Consider the following 23,144-nt stretch of genomic DNA (forward strand, 5'->3'; position numbering starts at 1 on the left):
GAGTCACTGGAGTATTAAGGCTCTGTATTATTTACCTACAGAAAAGGTCCCAAAATACAGAACCAATGTGATTCTATGGAACTATTCACACATACATACTTGCGGCAGTATTTAGCTTCTTATTTTTGTATTGTGACGCATAATGTTGTGATTCCAATAATGTTTTACAGCTTTTTAGTTCAGAGCAAAAGCTGCAAAGAGCCCAACAACAGTTGAAAAACATGCGACATACAGCTGCAGATGCAAAGCCAGAAGGTAAGGCTGTTTCTATGTATAGCATATAAATGCCTTCATTGAAAGAGTATAAAAGGGGGTTCCGTATTATAAAATAATGTCTGGACTCAAGATAGGTAAATCTTTGAACACCCCTTTCAGAAAGCTCTTCCTGGACGAGATGTCAAGGGCATTCTCTGACACTGCTATTGCGTTCGCCCCATACCCTGTGCACACCACTTGAATGGAGTGCAGGGGCAGAATTAGGATGAGGTTTATTACAAAAATTAACTCATTCTGATTTCATCCTCTTGGGTACTATTTTCAAATGTTACAATGCCTTTAATGTTAAGACACAAAACAGTGTGATACCTGAAGTCTTTGTATGTACAGTATCATATTGGGTAGAAATAGTTAATTTCTCTTCTAGCTTTAAAATATAAGAAAACCTAATGTAAAATCAGCTTGGAAAATGTCCTGTGTGAGCTTCACATGAACCATTTTATTACCATAAGCGGCCCTGTAGATTAAGAACAGCTAACTTAATCCTGCAGTTTATTGTCAATTTAGACATCTTGTTTCCATTATATTCATGCAGCGCTTGTCTAGGAAAATTATTATGATTTATTTTTATACTCCTACTCGCCTATAAACACAGGTCTAAGTGCTGTAGAGTAATGTGATGTAATCACTTTTTTTTCTGCTGATGCCAACATGGTTAAGGCTTTGTTCACATCTGCGTCAGGGTCCCGTTCTGACGTTCTGTCGGAGCTTCCCATCAGAATGGAGCCCTGACTGAAACAAATGGAAACCATATGTTTCCGTTTGCACCACCGCTGATATCACTGGTGACGGATCCGGTGCAAATGGTTTCCATTTATCTTAGTTGTGCAAGGGTTCCGTCATTTCGAGGGAAGCAATACCGTAGTCGACTACGCTATTAATTCAGTCAAAACGATGGAACCCTTGCACAACTGAGACAAACGGAAACCATTTGCACCAGATCCGTCACCATTGAAATCAATGGTCATGCAAACGGAAACCTATGGTTTCCGTTTGTTTTAGTCAGGGCTCCGTTCTGATGGAAAGCTCCGGCAGAATGGGACCCTGACGCAGATGTGAACGAAGTCTTAAATGTTTTTGTTTTGTTTTTTTGTAATAAAATATGCCCAATAGACTTGTATTAAGCATTAGAAGGCATTGCAGCTAAACTGTGCTTGTTATTTTGAACAGTGTTAAATTGTTCATGCTAGGAGCACCTATTATATAGCGCCTCATACCAGCACTTATAGGGCTGTATGTGGCTTGTGACAGGACAATGTTTATGTCTCCTGCCTATATCATTATAGTGATTTCATATATTAACCCTTTAATGACCAAGCTTGTTTGAACCTTAATGACCAAGCCAGATTTTTCAAATTTGGTATGTCTGCCTTTTGCAGAGTTATTGTCTGATATAGTTTTACATATCCAAGTAATTCTGGCATTGTTTTTTCGTCACATGTACTTTATTTAGGTGGTAAAAGTAGACGCATACAATTTGTGTAAATTAATTAAATAGTGCAAAAATCTATGACATTTTGTAAAAATTAAAATGTTTCCCTATTTTGAACTGCAATATGTCACATATGTACATACATACTGTACACATTTTTTTATGAAATATATATTTCCATCTCTTAACTTTATTTTGGCAGCACTTTTAAAAAAAAAAAAAAAAATAAAATACCTTTTTGAACAATTTAGAATACTTAGGTCCCATGCACACGAATGTAAAAACACCCGTAATTACGGGCCCATAGACTTCTATTGGCCATGGGTACATCCCTGTATGCTTACAGGAAGGTGCCCGTGCCATTGAAAAAGATAGAACATGTCCTATTTCAGGCCATAATAACGGCACGGGCAGGCCCATAGAAGTCTATGGGGCTCCCGTAATTATGGGTGGCTACGTGTGTGCACCCGTAATTACGGGAGCGTTGCTAGGCGAGGTCAGGGGATAGTCACTGTCCAGGATGCTGAAAGAGTTAAACGATCGGCAGTAACTCTTTCAGCACCCGGGACAGTGACTACCGATCACAATATAGATCAACCTGTAAAAAAAAAAAGACGTTCATACTTACCCAGAACTCCCTGCTTCTTCCTCCAGTCCGGCCTCCTGGGATGACGTTTCAACCCATGTGACCGCTGCAGCCAATCACAGGCTGCAGCGGTCACATGGACTGCCGCGTCATCCAGGGAGGTCGGGCTGGAGGTCGAAAGAGGGACGCGTCACCAAGACAACGGCCGGGTAAGTATGAATGTCTTTTACTTTTACTGCGGAAAGGGCTGTCCCTTCTCTCTATCCTGCACTGATAGAGAGAAGGGGCTGTCGATTAGTGCAGTGCAATTTTGCAGCGAAAACGTGCCCGTAAATACAGGTGGAATACTGGTGACACCGGACCCGTATTTACGGGCACGGGTCCGTAAATACTAGTGCAATATGGGTCGAATACGTGTGACCAAGGACCCGTATTTACGCCAGTATTTACGGGAGGAAAAAAATTACGTTCGTGTGCATGAGGCCTTACAAATGTAATAATAATTTGATAAATTTTTAAGTGCATTTTGTTTTCCTGCACCAAGCCAAGTTTTCAGAGGCTTATATGTGTCAGAAGGATGGAAACCCCATAAATGACCCCATTTTGAAAACTACACCCCTTCAGGTATTTATTAAGTATTTTGACCCCACAGTTTTTTTTGTAAGAATTCATGCAAAGCAGGTGTAAAAAAAATATCATTTAAATTTTCTCACAAATGTATAATTTTAAAGACCGATTTCTTTGTAAAGCGAACATGAGAATGAAGAAACACACCCCAAAATATATCACCCTGTTTCTCCTGTGTTCAAAAATAATGCGCTGCCTGGATACACGGCAGGGCCCAAAATGAAGAGAACACCCGGTGTCTTTCAGGACACATATTTTGCTTGAAAATATTTTAGGCCCCACTGCACATTTGGGCAGGCTTTGGGCTGCCAGAACGATAGAAACTCCCCATAAATGACCCCATTTAGAAAACTAGACCTCTGAGGCTACATGCACACATTGCGTATTTTGCTGCGGAAAATACGCAGCAAAACCACAGGAAGCCGCAAGAAATTTGCAGGTAAACGCAAACATGCGTTTTTCGGTGTGGTTTTTACGTTTTTCTGCGTAAATCGCTGCATTTTCATTCTGCAGGTTTTGCTGCTTATTTATCCAGAACTAGGGAGATAGTATTCGCAAGCAGAATCGCGAGACAAATTGACATGCTGCCGTTCTGAAAATATGCACCGCAGGTCAATTTACGTGCGGGAAAATACTGCAGCGTGTACATGAAATTCCCTGGAATGTCATTGCCTATGCTGGTATTGTATTACGCTGCGGTTTTGGCAAAACAGCACGTAATACGCATCGTGTGCATTGACCCTTAAGGTGTTTATCTAGGGATGTAGTGAGTATTTTGACCCCACAGTTTTTTGCTAAATGTAATGCAAAGCAGGTAAAAAAAAAATCCATTTCATAAAATTATCATTTTACAGATTGATTTCTTTGTAAAGCGACCATGAGAATGAGGAAACACACCCCAAAATCTATCACCCTGTTTCTCCTGTGTTCAAAAATACCCCTATTGTGGCCTCAATCTGCTTACTAGACGTGTGGCTGGGCCAAAAAGAGAGGGAGCACCCTTTTGGCTTTCAGGGCACAATTTAATAAATTCTAGGCCCCATATCATGAATTTAGAGGCATTGAGCTGCCTGAATAAAAGATACCACCCAGAAGTAACCCCATTTTAAAAACTAGACCCCTAAAGTTATTCATCTAGTGGTGTAGTGAGCATGATGACCAAAAACATTTAAATGAGGAAATAATGGATATTATTTCAGACACTATGGGTATATAATGTTTTCTTCAAATTCTTATTACATTTCCATATGAAATAGAGGGAACATTTGTTAAAAGGTTATTTTGTTAGAAATATGCCACATTATTACATTTATGCGGCATACAAAGGAGAAAGGAGGCCGTGTATTCATAACGGATGCATGTCGCTGTAGACGTTTTTGTCCGTGCTTATGACTATGTCTTGCTGAAGAAGCAGTTGATAAGGAACAGCTCTATTATTAGAGATCCTCCAAAAAAAATAATAATATGCCCATATCACGGTACAGAATTAGGAATGTAACAGCTGTATGTGGCAGGACATAGTCATAAGAAAAAGGAAATACATCCTCAATTTATTCTTGTAATCATTGCTAAAATGCACGTCTTCCACTAATTCATGGGCGGCACGGGCCGCACGTGTTGGATTTCTCTACTAATAAATAGAATGCCCACATTTATTTTTTATTTCAAGAACACTTGTGGGGTCCATGTTCTGAATAGACAGATGTGGGCTCCTGCACAATAAACTGTATTCATTTGTGAGTGATCAAGTCCAGGATTTAATTGTCCAAGAATTGTATAAAAAATCATAAGGGGTAAAATTAGTTTTACAGTCTGAAATAAATACACTTTACTTTACAGCTTCAAGGGGTTACTTGATGGGCATATATAAAAGCTCTAATTGTTTTAAATGTGGCAAGACTGACGCAAATCTGTATCACTGCTTGTGGACATGCCCTGTAATACAACAATTTTGGGATCGGATAAGAACTTTTACTTTAACCCTTTCCCGCTCCTGGACGTACTATTAGGTCATGGAAACTGTATAGTTCGCGCTCCATGACCTAATTTCGGCCGTCTTCCCGACACATACACGAGCTGTGACAGCTGCTGTCTCGTACAGCAGTTGCTGCAGCTCCAATAGCGGGGACCGATCGCTGTGTCCCCGCTGATTAACCCCTTAAAAGCCGCGTTCAATAGCGATCGCAGCTTTTTAAAGGTTAAACTACCATTGACGGCCCGCTACATGATAGCGGGCAGCGATGGTTGCTGTGGCAACTGGACGCCTAACCATGGCAAAGTCAGGACCCACTATGCTTGCTGTCAGCGAGTACGCATGTAGTGCAGTGTATTAGAATTGCGATCAGGGCCTTCTGTCCTCAAGTCTCGTAGTGGAACAAAGTAAAAAAGTAAAAAAGAAGTAAAAAAAAGTTGTGTAAAAATAAAAGTTTTAAAAGTAATTAAAGTAAAAAATCCCCCCTTTTCCCTTATCAGTCCTTTATTATTAATAAAAATAAATAAATAAACAAATAAACTATACATAATTGGTATCGCCGCATCCGTAACGGCCTAAACTACAAAATTATTTCGTTACTTATCCCGCGCGGTGAACGCCATAAAAGAAATTAATAATAAACCATACCAGAATCACTATTGTTTGGTCACTTCACCACCCAAAAAATGGAATAAAAAGAGAACAAAAAGTCGCATGTACCTAAAAAATTATACTGATCGAAACTACAGTTCGTTACGCAAAAAATAAGTCCTCGCACGGCTTTCTTGATGGAAAAATAAAAAAGTTATGGCTCTTAGAATAAGGTAACACAAAAAGTAAATGATTTTTTTCAAAAAGTATTTTATTGTGCAAATGCCATAAGACATTAAAAAACCTATAAACATCTGCTATCGTCGTAATCGTATCGCCCTGCAGAATAAAGTGAATATGTCATTTATAGCGCACGGTGAACGCTGTAAAATTTTTTAATAAAAAACAATAGTAGAATTGCTGTTTTTTAGTCACCACGCCACTTAAAAATAGAATAAAAACTGATCAAAAAGCCGCATGCACCCCAAGAAAACTACAATGTATTCCTCAAGGGGTCTAGTTTCCAAAATAGGGTCACTTTTGGGGGTTTCCATTGTTTTGGCACCACAAGACCTCTTCAAACCGGACATGGTGCCTAATAAAAAGGAGGCCTCAAAATCCACTAGGTGCTCCTTTGCTTCAGAGGCCGGTGCTTCAGTCCATTACCGCACTAGGGCCACATGTGGGATATTTCTCAAAACGGAAGAATCCGAGCAATAAGTATTGAGTTGTGTTTTCTGACAAAAAAATGAAATATGTAAATTTCACCTCTAGTTTGCTCTAAATTCCTGTGAAACACATAAAGGGTTAATAAACTTTCTAAATGCTGTTGTGAATACTTTGAGGGGTCTAGTTTCTAAAATGGAGTGTTTAATAGGGGTTTTTAATATATAGGCCCCTCAATACAACTTCAGAACTGAACTGGAACCCACCGAGAGATGACCCCAGTTTTGACCATTTGTATAAACTGAGACCCCTATTAGACCATTTCAGGGCCCGGTTTTCCCAAGCATACACCCCCGAGAAGTGTATTTCTATTGATGAGTCCTTGGTACATTTTAAAGGGAGGCTTCAATTCCGCCAGTGCCTGCCGAGTAAGAGGGCCAGGTATGGCGTGAAGATGTATAAGCTGTGCGAGAGTTCATCAGGGTATACCTATAAATTCAGGATGTATGAAGGGAAGGACACCAGTATTCAGCCCCCGAATGCCCCCCTTACTGGGAGTTAATGCAAAAATTGTGTGGGATATGGTGCACCCACTGCTGGACCAGGGTTACCACCTCTACCTGGATAATTTTTATACCAATGTCCCCCTCTTCAAGTGCCTCGCTTACAGAAGTATTGCGCATGCGGCACTGCTAGAAGAAATCTGAGAGCCCTCCCTAAGACTCTGCTTGGGCAAACACTCAGAAGGGGTGATAGCAGGGCACATTCTAGCAGCAACATATTGTGTGTCAAGGACAAGAGAGATGTCCTTATTTTAACAACAATACATGGCCACACCAGTACCCATGTACCTGTACGAGGTACCAGTACAGAGACCCCCAAACCAGACTGCATCCTGGACTACAATAGGTACATGGGAGGGGTGGACTTGTCAGATCAAGTCCTGAAGCCCTACAGCGCCATGTGGTGTGGTATAAGAAGCTGGCCGTGCACATGATACAGATGGCATTGTAAAATGCGTACGCGCTACGTCGATGTGCAGGCCAGAGGGGAACTTTCCTGGAATTTCAAGAGGTGGTTATCAAGAACCAAATCTTTAGGGACCAAGAGCCCCCCTTCCAGTACTTCTGGAAGCGAGGCCACACACATCGTACTAGGGCAACACTGTCTAGGAGAAGTTCCCCAAACTGGCAAGAAGTCAAAAGAGGTGCAAAGTCTGCTATAAGAGGGGGATAAGGGAGGACACAATATATCAATGTGACACGTGTCCCGAGAAACCAGGGCTCTGTATGAAAGTGTTTTAAAATTTATCATACATCCCTTGATTTTTAATCTACCCCAGTTTTACTTACCCTGATGCACTCCGCTCAGCTTATGCCCCTCATCTTTCCCTTCTGAGCCCTGCTGTGTGCCCAGGCAGCTGTTAACAGCCACATGTAGGGTATTGTCATTCCCGGGAGAACCCACATTACAGTTTATGGGGTGTATGTCTCCAGTCAAAATGCTCACTACACCTCTAGATGAATGCCTTAAGGGGTGTAGTTTTTAAAACGGGGTCACTTCTCGGGGGTTTCAACTGTACTGGTACCTCAGGGGCTTCTGCATACATGACTTCGCACCAGAAAATCCCCAGTAGGCCAAATGGTGGTCCTTCCCTTCTGAGCCCTGCCGTGTGCCCAGGCAGCAGATAACAGCCACATGTAGGATATTGCCGTACCCAGTAGAACCCACATTACAATTGATAGGGTGTATATATCCGGTGGCGCATGCTGGGCACAATATATTGGACACTGAAATGGCACACATATATAGTAAATTGCAAATCTCACACTGCACCATCTGCTGCGCATTACCTTTTAGACAATACCTGTGGGGTCAAAATGCTCACTACACCTCTAGATGAATGCCTTAAGGGGTGTCGATTTTAAAATGGGGTCACTTCTTGAGGGTTTCCATTGCTGTGATACATCTGGGGCTCCGCAAATGCAACATGGCACCTGAAAACCAATCCAGCAAAATCTGGACTCCAAAGAACAAATAGCGCTCCTTTCCTTCTGAGCCTTCCCATGGGCCTAAACGGCAGTTTATCACCACAAATGGGGTATTGCCGCACCCAGGACAAATTGGGCAACAAAATGGGGTATTTTATTTCTTGTGAAAATAAGAAATTTTGAGCCAAAACTACATATTATTGGAAAAAAAAATTATATTTTTTTTAATTCACAACCCAATTCAAATAAGTTCTGTGAAAAAACTGTGGGGTCTAAATGGTCACAACACCAATAAATGAATTCCTTGAGGGGTGTAGTTTCCAAAATGGCTCACTTCTGGTGGGTTTCCATTGCTTTGATACCTCTGGGCTCTGCAAATGCGACATGGCACCCGAAAACCAATCCAGCAAAATCTGCACTCCAAAGAACACAAAGCGCTCCTTCCCTTCTGAGGCCTCCCATGGGCCCAAACGGCAGTTTATTACCACAAATGGGGTATTGCTGCACTCAGGAGAAATTGGGCAACAAATTGGGGTATTTTGTTCCCTGAGAAAATAAGAAATTTTGATTAAAAATGACATCTTATTGGAAAAAAACAATTTTTTTAATTTCACAGCCCAATTCAAATACGTGCTGTGAAAAAACTGTGGGGTCACAATGATAACAATAACCATAAATGAATTCCTTGAGGGGTGTAGCTTCCAAAATGGGGTCACTTTTGGGGGATACCTACTGTTTTGGCACCTCAACACCTCTTCCAACCTGGCATGCTGCCTAAAATATATTCTTATAAAAAAGAGGCGCCAAAATGCACTAGGTGCTTCTATTCTTCTGAGGCTTGTGGTTTAGTCTACTTGCACACTAGGGCCACATGTGGGACAATTCTAAAAACTGCAGAATCTGGACAATACATATTTAGTAGTGTTTCTCTGGTACTCTTTTAATAGAAAAATACAAAACATTACAAAATAAACGGTATTTACAAAACAAACACAACAAAACAAAACTTTTGTACATTTCTGTACAATTTACCCAGCCTGGCCCTTCTTACATAAATCCCCATGCATACATAACTATAATCCCATACTCATTCATACACACACCTAAACCCCCCCAACCCCAAGAAAACATAACTATAACACTATATACAACATACTCTTAAAAACCATGTGCCAACCAATGGCCCCCTAAAAAAACACCACATATATAAAACAAAATAAATAATAATCACAATAAAAATAAATAAAATAATAATAATAAACTCTAAAAATAAAAGTTACCATCCCATGGTGCACTTACTTCAGTGCACCATATAAATGAAAAAAAAAAAAAAAAAAATGTTTTTTGAAATTTTTTTTTTTTTTTTTTCTCTATCATTTTTTTTTTATGTTTACATTTTTCTTTTTTTTTTTCTTTTTTTATATATATTTTTATTTTTTTTAATTTTTTTTCCTTTTTATTAACTTATCCACATTCATACCTAACCCTGTACATACTACCTTATCCATCACCACCCATCACCTCCCCCAACCAGCATCAAGCCTCATGTCTTTCCATGTCCGCATAGTTCAGATGCTGGCCCCCACCACCCAACACATCACCCAACCAGCCCGATCCCACGTCTCATGTCCTCCTCACGTCCACGTAGTCCAGAATCAGGCTGGGCACACCCCCAGGCCCCCCACCTATCTACTGCCCATCTTACCTAAACATTCACACAAACCCATGCATAGACCTATACACCATATCGACACATAACTATAACAAAATATCATACTGTATACATAAACCCGAAAACCTAAGTTTGGCTGCTTGTAAGCCCTTTTTCTGTCTCCAAAAAGCTCAAAACAAAAACCTACTTGTGCTTACTCAGCCCATCACCAGAGGAGAGAGAGAGAGGAAAGCCCCCCTAGAGCACCAGCCCAGAGGCCAAAGCCAACCCCCAACCACCACCCCGGTCCCTATCGCTAAACCTATGCTGCTTGCCCTATCTCTATCCCTTATTACTTTATAAACTAATCTGTCCCTCCTGCTGTCTCTCATTCTGTCCCTATCGCTATTTCCCGGTGTCATGGCCAGGTGCAGACCCCCACCTCCAGTCTAATACCCAGGGGCACTCCCTCCCCTCCCCCTGAAGGTTGGTTCCACCTAGGGCACCCTAAAATTGAAGCCCCTCCAAAGTCGAGAGGCCTTGGATGCACCCAGTTTCTCAACCTCCAGAGACCGGACCTTCACCAGGTCACCCATGATATTCCTACACACCTCGTCCTCCAGGAGGATTTTACACTGAGTCGATACTATGCACCGTGCGTTCCACGTGAAATACCTGATCACTAAACTAACTAAAAAAGAAGTGCAATGATCCCTTCCACCCAGGTCTCCGAATGCCCCATAGGCCCAACCAGCGTAGGAGAGGTTGGTCAGACCGGGCCAACCGATGGAGGCACCCACCCGTTTGTAAACCTCTGCATTGAAGGGACACTGAAGCAAGAAATGGTCCATGCTTTCCAGCGTGTCATCGCACTCCTCCCGAGGACAACCTCTTTCATCGGAGTTTCTGAACTTCAGATTGCCCCTTACATACAGCCTCCCATGGAAGCAGCGCCAAGCCAGATCCCAAAACTTCTGGGGAATCCTCACAGAGTTTAAAAGTTTTAATCCCACCCCGAGGTCGCTACTTGGGCAGTCCCTGAGCGCCAGGGGCTTCTGGAAGCAGGTCAACAAGACCTTTCTGTCAAGAAATTTTCTCGACATGGTCTTGATCTCCCTCGCCTCCAGACCCCACCGACGAACAACCTTCAGAACCGGGGCGGCATAAGCCGGGAGGTGCCCATGGGGTACACGTAGGTCTTTCGCTTGGCCTCCTGTCTCCCATTCCTGGAAGAAAGGCCGAAACCATCCCCTGCAGGAGGATATCCACAGAGGAGCCCTTTCTCTTTCAAAGAGGTTCGCCAAATTAATTTTAATGAAGGTGTTTACTAGAAACACTACTGGGTTAACCATACCTAACCCACCTAGTTTCCTCGGTAGGTAAGTAACCTCCCTCTTGATTAGGTTAAGCCTGTTTCCCCATAACAGTTGGAAGAACAGGCTATAGACCCGAGTCCAGAGAGGCTCTGGCAACATGCACACGCTGCCAAGGTAGAGCAACATGGGCATCAGGTAAGCCTTGGCCAGGTGAACCCTTTCCCTAAGGGACAAAGACCATCCCTTCCATTGGCCAACCTTCTGGGCAGCTATTGATAGCCTACCTTCCCAGTTTTTCTTGGGGTAATCACCCGGGCCAAATTCAATGCCTAAGATTTTAGCAGACCCTTTGGGCTCTGGGAGGGTGTCCGGGAGATCAAAACTAGGATCCCCTCCCCCCAGCCAGAGACTTTCACACTTGTCCCGGTTGATCCTGGACCCAGATGCCCGTGAGTAGCGCTCAACTTCTGACATCACCCACTCTGCCTCCCCTCTCGAGGAGACAAAGATAGTGACGTCATCCGCGTACGCAACCACCCTCTGAGTGGCTTCCGGCTCCTCCAAGTCCATCCCCACCCCCGCCAATGGCCCACGATCGAGCCGCCTAAGAAAGGGGTCGATCGCGAAAACATACAGCAAGGGGCTTAAGGGACAACCCTGGCGGACACCAGACCCAACCTCAAAGGGGGTTCCAGTCCAACCGTTCACCAGTGCAAAAGACTCAGCCCCAGCGTATAGGGTCTGGAGCCAATTAACGAACTCACCCGGTAGGCCATACCTCAGAAGGACTGACCATAGGTACTTGTGATTCACCCGGTCAAAAGCTTTGGCCTGATCCAAGGACAGCATGTACCCCTCCCATCGGCCAGAATGTCCCTGCTCCACTGCCTCTCTGACACTGAGGACAGCACTAAAGGTTCTGCGGCCTGGAACAGAGCAATGCTGGGCCGACGAAAGGAGCCGGGGTGCAAACTTCACCAGCCGATTAAACAGTACTTTTGCGAGAACCTTTCTGTCCGTATTGAGGAGCGCTATGGGACGCCAGTTCTCAATACGGGTCGAATCCTTACCCTTTGACAGAATGATCAAGGCCGACTTGCCCATTGACTTTGGCAGAGCGCCCGAGGAGAGGCACTCATTAAAAACCGCAGTCAAGAGGGGAACTAAGGTTCCCTTAAAAGCCTTATAAAACTCAGATGTTAAGCCATCTGGGCCTGGCGACTTTTTGATGGCCAACCCATCAATCGCCAGCATCACTTCCTCTTCCTTGATCGACTCTGTCAAAACACCAAGCGAGGGGTCTGCTCCTGGCTCAGGGATGGTTTCAGCCAGGAAAGCCGACATTTCGTCTCGGTTTAGATCCTGCTCACCCAAAAGCTGCGAATAAAAGGATCTGATGACCTCCAGGATCCCTGATTTGGATCTCATCAGGGAGCCTGTACTATCTACCAGTCCTGTCACCACCTTACGACTCACTGACATCTTGCAGTTCTTGTAAGGGTCGGGCGAGCGGTACCTCCCGAAATCCCGTTCAAGAACCAAAGACGTGTGCCTATCATATTGGCATCTTTTGAGCAGAGCTTTCACCACGGAGATTTCCTCACGGCTACCTCCGGTTGAGACTAGATGTTCGAGTTTCCTCCTCATGTCTTGATACAGGCGATACCTGCTCATAGACCTGAGGCACGAGATCTGACGGAAAAACTCAGCCACCCGTTCTTTGAACACCTCCCACCACTCAGACTTAGTACCACCTAGATCCAATAAAGGTACCTGGCTCTGAAGAAAATCCTCGAAGGCCTGTCTTATCTCTGCTTCTTCCAGGAGAGTAGAATTCAGCCTCCATATACCTCTTCCCATCTGGAGGGACTCTGCAACATTCAAAGAAAACATAATCATACAGTGATCGGAGAACTCCACCTCAACGACGGACACTGCCGAAGAGATGGCGTCCTCCTTTAAAAAAAACCTGTCTATTCTGGATCTACGACTACCACTATGATAGGTGAATCCCGAGTGGCCTGGGGTATACCGAATGTGGATGTCCTCCAGGCGAGCATCACTAGCTATTCTATTCAACTCGACACTATCATAGGCCAGTACCTTTCTGGAACCTCCTCTGTCTTGGGGCCTAACGACAGTGTTAAAGTCCCCTCCAAAAATGACTTGTCGGCCTGTAAAAAGGAAGGGCTTAATCCTCATGAAGAGACTTTTCCGGTCCCACTTTGTCTGGGGACCGTAGATGTTAATGAGTCTTAGTTCTTGTCCCCTCATGAGAACATCTAAGATCAAGCACCGCCCCATTTCTAACTCGATCATCCGCCGGCATGTGACCGGTGCGGTAAAAAGTACCGCCACCCCGCTATATGGCTCAGCCGCAAGAGACCAGTAGGAGGGCCCACGTCGCCACTCCCTCCTAGCTTTCACGACCTCTGCCAAAAGTGACAGTCTGGTCTCCTGCAAAAACAAAATGTCAGCTTCAACCCGGCCGAGAAAATCAAAGGCTGCAAATCTAGCCATATTCGACTTAATGCTGGCAACGTTAATCGATGCCAGCGTCAACGGAGTGGGTGCCGCCATCATAAATGATTGAGTTAGACGGTTTTCTTCTTCCCACCCCTTGCTTTCTCCTCTGAGGAGGACCCCTCACCCTCTTTACCTCTTTTTTTTGTTTTTGAGGAGTCCATAACCTCCACCACCCCCCTCCCATTCTCATCTCCTGGGTCCGGGCCGACCCCCTCCCCCGGGGACAGTGGCCCCCGCAGAAGAGGAGGCTCAACGACTCCTAGACTCCCTACCGTGCTCTCCCCCCCGGCCTGGGGGTCTGGAATATCCATGAGAACACGGTATCGGTTGGGGGAGCACACCAGGGGGGTGCAGGTTTTGCCTTCCTTGGCCGGGGCAGGGCCAGATGTTTTTAGCCCTGTTTTGATGTTACCCGGTGTCCCCTGTTTTGTTTTAGGCTGTGACCTCCCTTCCTCTTCCACACTTTCATAGTGGGAGGACTGGGAGTCCTCAGCCCTCTGCTCTCTCTCTATCCTCCTTATCTCCTCATCCAGTACGGCCCCCCCAAGAGCATCAGTATCCTGGGGGGCATCCAGGTCCGAGCCAGAGGAGTCCCCAGTTTCCTGGGTCCTCCTCAGCTCTCGTTCCCTTCTGCGTTTTTCCGCCCTTCTCTGACGAGAAGGGGGTCCCCTCCTGGCGTTCGTCCTTTGCTCTTGGGCTCTATCGTCTCTGTCCGCCCCCTCGCGAACGGAGACCTCCCTCCTTACATTCTCCGTAGGGTTGGAACAGACATTGACGACTGAGCGCGGACACCGACTGAAAGGGTGACCTAGGTCACCACACAGGTTACACCTAATCTGCTCACACGATGCGGCCAGATGGCCTACCCCCCCACAATGAGCGCACTTCTGCACAGTGCAGCTTGCGCTCAAGTGTGAGGGGTCGCCACACCGGTGACACAGCTTCGGCTGCCCCTGGTAGAAGACAAGGATTCGATCTCTTCCCAAGAAAGCAGATGATGGTATGTGGGACACCGTCTGCCCCAGACGCTTAAGTTTGACCATAAACGTCCAGGCTCCCGACCAGATGCCAAACTCATCGCAGTTCTTCCGTGGCATCTCTGCTACCTCACCGTATCTTCCCAACCAGGTCATGATGTCCACACAGGAAAGCGACTCGTTACGGGTAAGAACGGTCACTTTCCTGAGACCATTCTGGCGAGAGATTGCTTGCGCAGCAAACCCTCGCCAGCCGGGCTCGCTTTTCACCAGCTCATAGTTCCCCCAGAAGACCTCAAGGCCCCCCGGCTGAACAAAGCTGATGTCAAACTCAGCCGTACCATGAGGATGTATCAAGGCGTAGATGTCACTCGCCTTGAAGCCCATCTCCAGCAGCAGCTCCACCACCCTCTTACGAGGAGGGCACGCATCATTGCCACGCCACTGGAGACGGACCACATTCCTCCTGGCCACGGCCGGCCCGGTTGTTGGGAGCGACCACTGATCTCCCCGTCTCTCTCGGAAGGCATCCAGACCATACCTATTTATCCAAAAGGATAGGTCCTTCTGCACTCCCCCTACTGTTATCGTCTGCTTCCCCTCCCTTAAGGCTTCTAGGAGGCGCTGTTGCAAACTGCCGTCCCCGGTCCCAGAAGATGAGGATGGGTGGGCCGACGGTCCCCCCACCACAACGCCCGCATACGACCTGCCGGGCGCTCTGGCAGAAGGAGCAACCGGCCCGCCACTGGTTGACACTCTCCCCACAATATTACAACCCACATTAACATCCATAACATTAATATCCACAACATTACCACCACCAACAATATTACCAACAGTACTAACATTACCATCAATATTTACATTTCCACTTACATTCCTCTCCACAACTTTCATACCGGCCAGGCTGGTTACGGAGTTCTTCCTTTTGTCCATAGGCTTTTTATATGTTGTTTTTGGGGTCTCCACATCATCAGGTGCCGCTACTTCTGGGGCGCCGCCGGATATCTCAGGCGGCAATCCCTCAGCACCCTCCGCTTCACCGACCTCCATTTCTGCTGCGCCACCAATGCAATGTTCGGGAGGAGGGGTGCCGTCACCCCCCGTGCCCGCTAAACCCCTCCCACCGCCTTGCGGCGATGCAGATGGAGGGGCCGCAGGCACAGCTAGAGCCGCTCCCGGCACCAAACCACCCCCCCCTCCCGTCGGGGGATGGCCAGCAGTGCCGAAGCCTCTCCTACCGCCACCATTCGCTGCCGCAACACTTTCTGGTGCGTCCGCCGGCCGAGTCACATGACCAGCAGACTTCCGGTTTTCCGGCGCCACATCCGGTTTCCGGTTCCCCCCGTCCCCCGGCCTCCGGCTTGCGCCAGAGACCGGCTTCTGAGGTTCCCCATCCGCCGGACACGGGGACACGCCCCCTAGCGCCACAGTATGATATTTTGTTATAGTTATGTGTCGGTATGATTATATGGTGTATAGGTGTATGCATGGGTTTGTGTGAATGTTTAGGTAAGATGGGCAGTAGATAGGTGGGGTGGGGGGCCTGGGGATGTGCCCAGCCCGATTCTGGACTACGTGGACGTGAGGAGGACATGAGACGTGGGATCGGGCTGGGTGGGTGATGTGTTGGGTGGTGGGGGCCAGCATCTGAACTATGCGGACATGGAAGGACATGAGGCGTGATGCTGGTTGGGGGAGGTGATGGGTGGTGATGGATAAGTTAGTGTGTACAGGGTTAGGTATGAATGTGGATAAGTTAATAAAATAAAATTAAAAAAAAGTAAAAAATATATTTAAAAAAAAAAAAACATTTGGAAAAAAATATGAAAAAAAAAATAAAAATATATATATATATTTTTGTGTTTTGTGTTTTGTTCTTTTCTTTTCATTTACATGGTGCACTGGAGTAAGTGCACAATGAGATGGTAACTTTTATTTTCAGAGTTTATTATTATTATTATTATTATTATTATTATTTTGTTTATATTATTATTGTGATTATTATTTCTTTTTGTTTTATATATGTCTTGATTTTTTTTAGGGGGCCATTGGTTGGCACATGGTTTTTAAGAGTATGTTGTATATAGTGTTATAGTTATGTTTTCTTGGGGTTGGGGGGGTTTAGGTGTGTGTACGAATGAGTATGGGATTATAGTTATGTATGCATGGGGATTTATGTAAGAAGGGCCAGGCTGGGTAAATTGTACAGAAATGTACATAAGTTTTGTTTTGTTGTGTTTGTTTTGTAAATACCGTTTATTTTGTAATGTTTTATATTTTTCTATTAAAAGAGTACCAGAGAAAAACGACTAAATATGTATTTTCCAGATTCTGCCGGTTTTAGAAATGTCCCACATGTGGCTCTACTGTGCTCGTGGAATAGAATACAAGCCCTAGAAGCAAAGAAGCACCTAGTACATTTTGGGTCCACTTTTTTATTAGAATATATTTTAGGCAGCATGCCAGGTTTGAAGAGGTGTTGAGGTGCCAAATCAGTAGGAATCCCCCAATAGTGACCCCATTTTGGAAACTACACCCCTCAAGGAATTCATATATCCTAAACCTGTAGGTATACCCTGATGCACTCTCGCACAGCTTATACATCTTCACGCCATACCTTGCCCTCTTACCCGGCAGGTACTCGCGGAATTGAACCCTCCCTTTAAAATGTACCAGGGACTCATCAATAGAAATACACTTCTCGGGGGTGTATGCTTGGGAAAACCGGGCACTGAAACGGTCTAATAGGGGTCTCCGTTTATACAAACGGTCAAAACTGGGGTCATCTCGGGGTGGGCACGGCTCATTATCAGTATAATGTAAGAAGTGAAGTATTGCCTAATTTATTTATATTTTTAGGTTCCAGTTCAGTTCTGAAGTTGCTTTGAGGGGCCCATATATTAGAAACCCCTATCAAACACCCCATTTTAGAAACTAGACCCCTCAAAGTATTCACAACAGCATTTAGAATGTTTATGAACCCTTTAGGTGTTTCACAGAAATTTAGAGCAAAGTAGAGGTGAAATGTAAATTCTTTTTTTTCAGAAAATCCTCTTTATACCATTTTTTTTATAACACAAAAGGATTTATCAGAGAAACGCAACTTAATACATATTGCCCAGATTCTGCAGTTTAGAGAAATATCCCACATGTGGCCCTAGTGCGGTAATGGACTGAAGCACCGGCCTCCGAAGTAAAGGAGGACCTAGTGGATTTTGAGGCCTCTTTTTTATTAGGCACCATGTCCGGTTTGAAGAAGTCTTGTGGTGCCAAAACATTGGAAACCCCCCAAAAGTGACCCCAATTTGGAAACTAGACCCCTTGTGGAATCCATTGTAGTTTTCTTGGGGTGCATGCGGCTTTTTGATCAGTTTTTATTCTATTTTTAGGTGGCGTGGTGACTAAAAAACAGCAATTCTACTATTGTTTTTTTATTCTATTTTTTTTACAGCGTTCACCGTGCGCTATAAATGACATATTTACTTTATTCTGCAGGGTGATACGATTACGGCGATACCATATGTTTATAGTTTAGTCTTATGGCGTTTGCACAATAAAATACGTTTTGTAAAAAAATCATTCACTTTTTGTGTTACCTTTTTCTAAGCGCCAGAACTTTTTTATTTTTCAATCAATAAATTATATTTTGCGTAACGAACTGTAGTTTCGATCAGTACCATTTTTCGGTACATGTGACTTTTTGATCTCTTTTTATTCCATTTTTTGGGAGGTGAAGTGACCAAACAATTGTGATTGTGGTACGGTTTATTATTATTTTCTTTTACGGCGTTCACCGTGCGGGATAAATAACGAAATAATTTTGTAGTTCAGGCCGTTACGGACGCGGCAATACCAATTATGTATAGTTTATTTGTTTGTTTATATATTTTTATTAATAATAAATGAATGATAAGGTAAAAAGGGGGATTTTTACTTTTAATACTTTTAAAACTTTTATTTTCTTATTTTGACACATCTTTTTTTTAACTTTTTTATTACTTTATTAATTTGTCCCACTAGGGGACTTGAGGGCAGGAGGCCCTGATCGCAATTCTAATACACTGCACTACATGCGTAGTGCAGTGTATTGGAACTCTCAGCTACTCACTGACAGCAAGCATAGTGGGTCCTGACGTTGTCAGGACCCACTAGGCTTCCGTATATGGCATAGCCGGACGCCATTGTTTGCCATAGTCACCATCGCCGGCCGCTATCGTGTAGCAGGCCGGCGATGGCAGCTTTACCCCTAAAAAGCCGCGATCTCTATAGAACGCGGCTTTTAAGGGGTTAATCAGCGGGGACACAGCGATTGGTCCCCGCTGTAGGAGCTGTGACAGCTGCTTTACGAGACGTATTATTAGGTCATGGAGCGCGAACGATACAGCTGCCATGACCTAATAGTACGTCCAGGAGCGGGAAGGGGTTAAGGTCCAAACTAGGCTGCGTCCTTAAGGAGTTAAAACACCTGACCAACTTTGTTCCTAATGATGCCTTGTGGGCTATTTTTGGATATTTGGACAAAGGAAGTTATAACTATACACGGAGAGCAGATAAATTATTGCACATGATAGCAACAGCAGGTGTAAAATCTATTTTACATACATGGTTACAAAAACAAGCACCGCCATTCAATTGTTTTTGGATAAATTTACTTAATGGATTGGACGGAGACTTCGATGCGAAAGACAGCGCTGATAGACTCCATTTTTGACACATGGGGCAGTTTTATCTCAGTTCTTCCGCACCGGATCAGAGAAGCTATACGAAATAATATCCAGAACACTGTATGATACCAGGAAAGGGTATTGATGGGATCTCCGCCGAGCACTTTGGGGCATTTTTACCTATACATGCCGCAAGGGAATAGGGTACATAGTCTTTGCTGAGTGACAATGTCTTGGGGAACGTGGGGAGCATGGCTGGCTCTGAGTTCCTCCTAGGAACTCCTAATTGTACTTATTTAAAGTACTGTTTGATACTTGACTTAATGTTATTTTACTGTTTTCTTTACTATATGATTTATCGTACTGATCGTGACAATGTTAAATTCCTATTTAATGACTTAGTAGACGCCTCTATATACTTGAACTTTGTACACAAGATCAGCAACATATTCTGCTATAACATCGCTCCTAGATACTGAAACAGTGGTCTTATCGCTTTGTTGTTTTTGTTCAACTGTAAAAGAGTTGTTTATTGTGAAAATTTGCAATAAAAACATGTTGGGAAAAAAAATACACTTTATTACCTCCCCATAAGAATACCTCCCTCCCATGGAAAGCACAGAAAGTAAACAAAAATATGAATAAATGAAATTGACTCCATAAAATGAATTTCCCCCACCCCTTTTGGTGTTGCCTAAATGTTATATAAAACGAATAATTAGAAACGGTCTCAAAACAGGGAAAGTTGCACAGGCCTGAATATGAAGGGCACATAGGGAAGTAAAACCAGGTATCCCTCCTATTTCCATGTTTACTGCACACCCGTCATCTCTTTTGGGGGTATTATTTATTCTTCGTGGCAGGGACGGGGTGAAGGAAGTAGCGCTCAGTGAGCCTTTTGACATCCTCTGATTCTAAGGATTCTCCAGGTGCGGGGTGTCAAACAGGAGGTGTTCAATAATTTTTTTCTGGTTCTCCAGGAAACTGAGCGTTCCTTGGGTCTTGTACAGCATATAGCTGTTATAAGTAGCCATCTGCATGAGGTAGATAGCTAACTTTTTATAACAAGTCCTAGTTTTACGTTTTACTAGGTAAGGTTGTAGGACCTGGTCAGATAAATCTACTCCCCCCATGTGCCCGTTTGGGCCATGACGGCTGCTAAAACAGGGGTGCTGTGTATAGCGCTGGTAGCCCAATAGGACTGGATGAAAGGCTTATTTACTAACCCCATATTTAGGGTAATTCCCAAATTTTTTTTTTATATCAGCGACCGTTGTGGCGATCCATCCTCTGGCATAGTAAGACCTTGGATTTTGGGTCACAAATTCCCTGCCATATATATTTGTCTGCTGGACAATTAATTCCAGGACCTGATCACCTATAAACAAATTATAAAATTATAGGGAGTAAAATTTGTGACATCTGTGTTGATGCCTGGGGCAACTATAAATATAACATTTTGGGTGAGAAAGAAACTGCAGGATCCCACATTGCGGGAGGGACTGCATTACTAGGCACTGCCTCTGACGGTTCAACTGTGACAGCTGCGTCCACCACCATAGGGCTGGGGGTTCGAGTGGCAGAAGCAGAACTTGTGTCACTTTCTGAACTAAGTTCTGCTTCTGACGCAGTGTCCGTGTAGCTGCCTAAACTGCTGGTGCACAGCGAGGTGTACGCCTGCACTGCAGTGAACATTCTGCGATTTTGATTTTTTTCGCTACACTAATTAAATATTTTTTTTTTTTATTTTTTTTTAAAAATATAACACTAATGAAAAAGCAAAAAAGATCCCGGGTGATTACAGGTAATCTGGGGGTGATTACGGGTAATCTTCGAACACAGGCGAATAAGTGGTGTATTTCACAGTATAAAACAGCACAAGATTCGAAAAAGTATCTCTCCTCTCACAAAACAACTACAGTGAGAGGAGGGAGGGAAACCGCACAAATCGTGTGCTGTATTTAGTAAATATGTGACTATGGTTTTCGTTGAATACTGGTGATCGCCGATTTGGGGACCGCATACAACCGTCCCCAGTCAGTGCTCCAAGCCCTCAGTTACCTCCGGTAGCTGAGAGCAGGGAGCTATCCCTCTGCCCGGCGGCGCTATTTTATTCCAATGCAATGCCGTAAAAAGGCAATTGCATCGGAATGAAGGCCGTTAGTGGCCGCTGTAAAAACACTAATGGGCGGTCACTAACGGGTTAAATAATTTTATAGATTTATAGTCAGGGTCGTTACGGACGCGGCGATACCAAATATGCGTAACTTTTTTTTACTTTATTTTGGTTTTTAATAGTAAAGCAGTTTGTAAGGGGAAAAAGTGGGCTTTTCATTTTTTTAAAAATTAACTTTATTAAACTTTTTTACTAGTCCCACTAGGGGACTTTAATATGCGATTCTCCGATTGCTATTATAATACACTGCAATACTTTAAAACGGACAGGCATCTGCCTCTGGCATGACCTAGCAGGCATTCACTACAGGCAGACCTGGGGGCCTTTATTAGGCCCCCGGCTGCCATAGAAGACACAGACACTCTGCGATCTTATCGCCGGGTGTCGGTGGGAGAGAGAGGGAGCTCCCTCCCTCTCTCCAAAACCACTCAGATGCGGTGCACGCTATTGTGCACCGCATCTCAAGGGTTAAACGGGTGAGATCGATACTAATATCGATCTCACCCGGTCGAGCAGGGACGCCCCCTGCCCTCAGCTACCTCTGGCAGCTGAGAGAAGGGAGATTTGACAGCTCCCTGATCTGTTTATTTATCCTGATGCAATGTCGTAAAAAGGCTTATGCATCAGAATTATGCCCATTAGTGACCGACGTGAAAAGGCGTATTAGCGGTCACTAACGGGTTAACCCACACGGTGAACGCCGTAAAAAATGTAATAAAAAACTATGGAAGAGTTATGGCTCTTCAAATATGTAAACACAAAAACAAATAATTTTGAAAAAAAAGCGTTTTTACTGTGCATACAAAAACTATACAAATTTGGTATTGTTGCAATCGTAACAACCCGCTGAATAAAGTTATTGTGTTATTTATACCACACGGTAAACGGCGTAGATTTAGGACGCGCAAAAGAGTGGCGAAATTTCAGGTTTTTTTCTATTCCCCCCCCCCCCCAAAAAAAAGTTTATAGAAGTTAATCAATAAATAATATGTACCTCAAAATGGTGCTATTAAAAAATACAACTTGTCCCGCAAAAAACAAGATCTTATACAGCTATGTCGACGCAAAAATAAAGTTATAGCTCTTGGAATGCGACGATGGAAAAACTTAAAAAATGGCTTGGTCATTAAGGTTTAAAATAGGCTGGTCATTAAGGGGTTAAGAGAAGATTAAAAACATATCTAATACATATCTCAAACAATATAATGCAATCATTTTATATTAATACCATATAAATCTAACAGGTATTAGATTTATTACTCTGACAGTTCCCCTCTTTTTTGACAAAATACTGCATCCAACTATTCTATCTCTATGGGAACTGATATCCTCTGAAGGTGAAAACTCAGATCCTCCTATCCCTACCTAACCTAGTATAGTGGCCATTAGATTGCGGAATCTACCTATCATGAGTTACAGCTGAAACTGCGGTAGATCACGGATTACATGGATAGCCACGTAAACAGTAGGATCATCAAACTTGCCTTGAGATCCTTTCCCACAGATCATCTATAAATCATTTACCTAAGAGTAGGGTGTTGCTGGCCACACAAATCCATCCCTAATTATCTGATTCTTTCCTAACACCACCACGATGGACACATATGTGGGAACTGTTACTGGAAGAAAGGATTTAGAAGTTATTTTGTGTCCCAATGTTTCTCCTTTTTTTACACGTAGAACTTTAATC

General features: G+C 44.0%; 1 protein-coding gene across 3 annotated transcripts in view; it reads left to right on the forward strand.

The window, feature by feature from the left end:
- IFT81 (intraflagellar transport 81) overlaps positions 1–23,144 on the forward strand; it is a 156,973-nt gene that overhangs the window by 59,595 nt on the left and 74,234 nt on the right. For all 3 annotated transcript variants that reach the window (XM_075834517.1, XM_075834508.1, XM_075834520.1), the window contains one exon: positions 171–255. In XM_075834517.1, the coding sequence (XP_075690632.1) occupies positions 171–255 (85 nt within the window). The remainder of the gene's footprint in view (positions 1–170; positions 256–23,144) is intronic.

This window comes from Rhinoderma darwinii, chromosome 1 (assembly GCF_050947455.1).
Source record: "Rhinoderma darwinii isolate aRhiDar2 chromosome 1, aRhiDar2.hap1, whole genome shotgun sequence".
NCBI classification, from domain to species: Eukaryota; Metazoa; Chordata; class Amphibia; order Anura; family Rhinodermatidae; genus Rhinoderma; species Rhinoderma darwinii.